Raw genomic sequence first — 4925 nt, 5'->3', positions numbered from 1 at the left:
CGCACTTGTTCTTTGTGCTATTTCTGTAAACCCTTTACATACATAACATGTATAACTAAAATTAATAACAATATTAATCAATAATACTGTAAGGTGGTCAATAACTGAGCTGGACATCTCACGTGTCTTCTAATCATAGAATAAAAGAGATTTTATTGAATAAAATTCAGTACAGTATATTATAACAATACATACAGATACATTATTGTCTTAACTTCAGTAACACATTATATAATATTGAATACATTAGATCAACGGGAAATTTTCAGAAACTTCTTGAAAGCTTTCTTTATGTCTTTGTTTCTTAATGTATATAAAATTGGGTTTAATGCTGGGGTTATAGCACAGAACATAATGGCAGCTGCTCTGTCTTGATTTAAAGAATTTTCTGTAGACGGACGCATATAGGTGAATATAGCCGTTCCATATTGAAGAGTAACTACAGTAAAATGGCCGCTGCAGGTAGACAATGCGCGTTTCCGTCCTTGTGAGGTCTTTATTTTTATAAGAAATTTGCCAATGAAGACATAAGAAATGATGATTAACATTAAGGTTGAGATAGCTAATGTCCCAGTGACTGTAAGAAGCAGCTTGACGTTCAGAGATACATCCGTACAGGCCAAACTAAGCAATGGCTTAACGTCACAGAAGAAATGTTTGACCACATTTGGCCCACAGAATGGAAGTCTTGAAGTCATTATACAGTGTACTAATCCATGACAAAATCCAATGACCCAAGAAAACAAAGTTAAACCTAAACAGACTTGGTAACTCATGATGGTTGAGTATCTTAGAGGATGTGCAATGGCCACATATCTGTCATAGGACATGACTGTAAAAAGTACAACTTCTGTACCACCCAAGAAATGGAAGAAATTTATTTGTAACATGCAACCATAAAACGAGATCATCCTCTTCTGAGACAGAAAATCTATGATCATCTTGGGGACAACCACTGATGAATAACAGATGTCCTGGAAGGCCAAGTTCCTCAAGAAGAAATACATGGGTGTATGAAGAGTTAGATCAGATATGGTGATAATCATTATAGACAGATTTGATGCCAAGGTTAGCAGGTACAGTAATAGAAAGCTTAAGAAGAAAATCACCTTAAAATCATCTTCAACTCCCAGACCAGCCAAGACAAATTCAGTTACTGAGGTGGAATTTCTTATATCCATTTTATGTATAGTATCTGGAGCCCAACATAGTTAAATAAAAGCAATCAATCCATTTTTTAGGGTCAGCACTGGAGAATTAATGTTTTACAATTGAGCAAAATGTCTTGGAAAAGTTTAGTAATAAGATTTTGTATGTTATGGGTGTTAGAATACAGCGACATGGCAACAAAACTTTTTGGTTTTTCATAAACCTCATTAATTGTATAAAGATATCAAATCACTGAATATATTCATCTCTTGTATTGCTTTAAACATACTGACCCATATCATAAAGGAAAAATGTCCTTCCGCAGGGTGATTGGTGCACAATTTGTAACACAAAGAAACAATGTCAGTATTTTTTGTTCTCTTTTCCCCAAGAAAGAGTTGAAAGAACTTAACCAATATATCTTATTATTACCTAAAAATGGTGGCATTGAAAAATACAGCTCATCCTGAAAAAACAAAACAAAAAAAAAACAGTCACATTGGAACTCAGACAGGAAAGAGCACTGACATAAAAACATATTTTTTTTAAATTCAGGAAGGATAGTTAAACATGAATAAACTATAACTATGTGTATCTCAATATTAAATGAACCCTTAGAATAAAAAATGGGGAAATGATGGTATTAGGAAACAGCTTATCACACAAAAAGCAAGCCCTCTTATAGCTATGCTGACATAAACATTGAAGTGATTTCTTTTAGAAAGCAATGATCTATCTATCTATCTATCTATCTATCTATCTATCTATCTATCTATCTCCTATCTATCTATCTATCTATCTATCTATCTATCTATCTCCTATCTATCTATCTATCTATCTATCTATCTATCTCCTATCTATCTATCTATCTATCTATCTATCTATCTATCTCCTATCTATCTATCTATCTATCTATCTATCTATCTATCTCCTAGCTATCTATCTATCTATCTATCTATCTCCTATCTATCTATCTATCTATCTATCTATCTATCTCCTATCTATCTATCTATCTATCTATCTATCTATCTATCTATCTCTCTCTCTCTCTCTCTCTCTCTCTCTCTCTCTCTATCTATCTATCTATCTATCTATCTATCTATCTATCTATCTATCTATCTCCTCATCTTGCATCCTGTTATCTGTGACAGTACAGAACAATATGAATAGTAAATAAATCATGTTTCCATACCTTAAATGTATTCTTATATTTTCTTTAGAATCCTTAGTCTTTGCATCTTCCTCACAACCCACAAGCAATCAGACTGGAGAAGGATAGTAAGTCTTATTGTCTGTAATATATATAGGGCTGAGTGGATTATCCCTTATGTAGAAATTAACGTTAAGTGCCCCAGTGGACATAGTCTACAAAGGATTCTTCAATTCACCCAGCATTAATGTTTAACCATTCATAGGAAATATTAAAGGTCAGACCGGTATTTATTTAGCGTACATTCCTATTCACTTTTGACATACAGTACTGTATGAATCATTGCAGGGGCGTAACTAGCAAAGACTAGGTCCCTCAGAACACTTTTGACTTGGACCCCCCACAAAATAGCGATCCCTTTTTTGACTACCACACAGTATAACACCCCATTTACACACACTAAAATGTCCCAAAGTGGCCTCCACACATTATAATATCTCATAGTGGACCACTCACAAAATATTATTATAGTCTGGAGTCTTTTCAGACCCCAGAGTACACTGATTAGAGTCCCAGGGGGAAGTGACAAACATAAAAACCAGTGGTACTCACCTCTCCTGTGCTCTGGCACACTAAGGTCCCGAGCCCTGTGGCAGACACTATGGCTACTACCCGGGTTCTTGTACCTCTGAATCATTGTCTTACACAATGAATGACCTACTACCTTCCACAGCCCAATGACTTTACTTCTCCCCTAGACCTGCCCCTTGCTTGTGCAACTGTTGACCACTGCCTTCTAGTAATATAATATATGTATATATATATATATATATATATATATATATATATATATATATATATTTATTTTTTTTTTACTTTTGGCATCACAGGTGTGGCCCTCTCCTTTATCTCCTCGTACTTCAATAAGCCAACATGGAAACCTATCTCTTAAGGAAAACTACAACTGAAAATGACCCTGCTGTTACTGCAATACCATCTGAACAACTTCTTTCTTCCCCTACTGTACTGTAGAGATTTCTTCAATTTTGAACATAGGAGAATGATTTTTCCACCACTTTTACTCTTAAAGAATGGGGTTTTGCCTTTCAGTGGACAGAGAAATATAAATCCTGTACATCTCACTAGGAACAATACCAAACACACTTAGTAGTATTTCACCCCTCTCAGAATATCCCATATACAGTCCTATGAAAAAGTTTGGGCACCCCTATTAATCTTAATCATTTTTAGTTCTAAATATTTTGGTGTTTGCAACAACCATTTCAGTTTGATATATCTAATAACTGATGGACACAGTAATATTTCAGGATTGAAATGAGGTTTATTGTACTAACAGAAAATGCGCAATATGCATTAAACCAAAATTTGACCGGTGCAAAAATATGGGCACCTCAACAGAAAAGTGACATTAATATTTAGTACATCCTCCTTTTGCAAAGATAACAGCCTCTAGTCGCTTCCTGTAGCTTTTAATCAGTTCCTGGATCCTGGATGAAGGTATTTTGGACCATTTCTTTCTACAAAACAATTCAAGTTCAGTTAAGTTTGATGGTCGCCGAACATGGACAGCCCGCTCTCAAATGATCTGAAAACAAAGATTGTTCAACATAGTTGTTCAGGGGAAGGATACAAAAAGTTGTCTCAGAGATTTAACCTGTCAGTTTCCACTGTGAGGAACATAGTAAGGAAATGGAAGACCACAGGGACAGTTCTTGTTAAGCCCAGAAGTGGCAGGCCAAGAAAAATATCAGAAAGACAGAGAAGAAGAATGGTGAGAACAGTCAAGGACGATCCACAGACCACCTCCAAAGAGCTGCAGCATCATCTTGCTGCAGATGGTGTCACTGTGCATCGGTCAACTATACAGCGCACTTTGCACAAATAGAAGCTGTATGGGAGAGTGATGAGAAAGAAGCCGTTTCTGCACGTACGCCACAAATAGAGTTGCCTGAGGTATGAAAAAGCACATTTGGACAAGGCAGCTTCATTTTGGAAACAAAAATTGAGTTGTTTGGTTATAAAAAAAGGCGTTATGCATGGCGTCCAAAAAGAAACAGCATTCCAAGAAAAACACTTGCTACCCACTGTAAAATTTGGTGGAGGTTCCATCATGCTTTGGGGCTGTGTGGCCAATGCCGGCATCGGGAATCTTGTTAAAGTTGAGGGTCGCATGGATTCCACTCAGTATCAGCAGATTCTTGAGAATAATGTTCAAATATCAGTGACGAAGTTGAAGTTACGCCGGGGATGGATATTTCAGCAAGACAATGATCCAAAACACCGCTCCAAATCCTCAGGCATTCATGCAGAGGAACAATTACAATGTTCTGGAATGGCCACCCCAGTCCCCAGACCTGAATATCATTGAACATCTGTGGGATGATTTGAAGCGGGCTGTCCATGCTCGGCGACCATCAAACTTAACTGAACTTGAATTGTTTGTCCAAAATACCTTTATCCAGGATCCAGGAACTGATTAAAAGCTACAGGAAGCGACTAGAGGCTGTTATCTTTGCAAAAGGAGGATGTACTAAATATTAATGTCACTTTTCTGTTGAGGTGCCCATACTTTTGCACCGGTCAAATTTTGGTTTAATGCATATTG

The 4925-nt window shown here is 36.5% G+C and overlaps 1 protein-coding gene across 1 annotated transcript; it reads right to left on the bottom strand.

Annotated features, from left to right (window-relative positions):
* Nucleotides 1–251: 251 nt before the first annotated feature.
* Nucleotides 252–1181, bottom strand: LOC142214538 (olfactory receptor 12D1-like). Its single transcript, XM_075283487.1, has one exon. The coding sequence runs from the start codon at nucleotides 1179–1181 to the stop codon at nucleotides 252–254; it is 930 nt and encodes a 309-aa protein (XP_075139588.1).
* Nucleotides 1182–4925: the final 3744 nt, after the last annotated feature.

Source organism: Leptodactylus fuscus, chromosome 7, assembly GCF_031893055.1.
Source record: "Leptodactylus fuscus isolate aLepFus1 chromosome 7, aLepFus1.hap2, whole genome shotgun sequence".
Classification (NCBI taxonomy): domain Eukaryota; kingdom Metazoa; phylum Chordata; class Amphibia; order Anura; family Leptodactylidae; genus Leptodactylus; species Leptodactylus fuscus.
This window is presented reverse-complemented; position numbering and strand designations above follow the sequence as displayed.

What these genes read in the sequence shown, in the direction of transcription:
- LOC142214538 (XM_075283487.1), bottom strand. Translation starts at nt 1,181, where the DNA reads ATGGATATAAGAAATTCCACCTCAGTAACTGAATTTGTCTTGGCTGGT.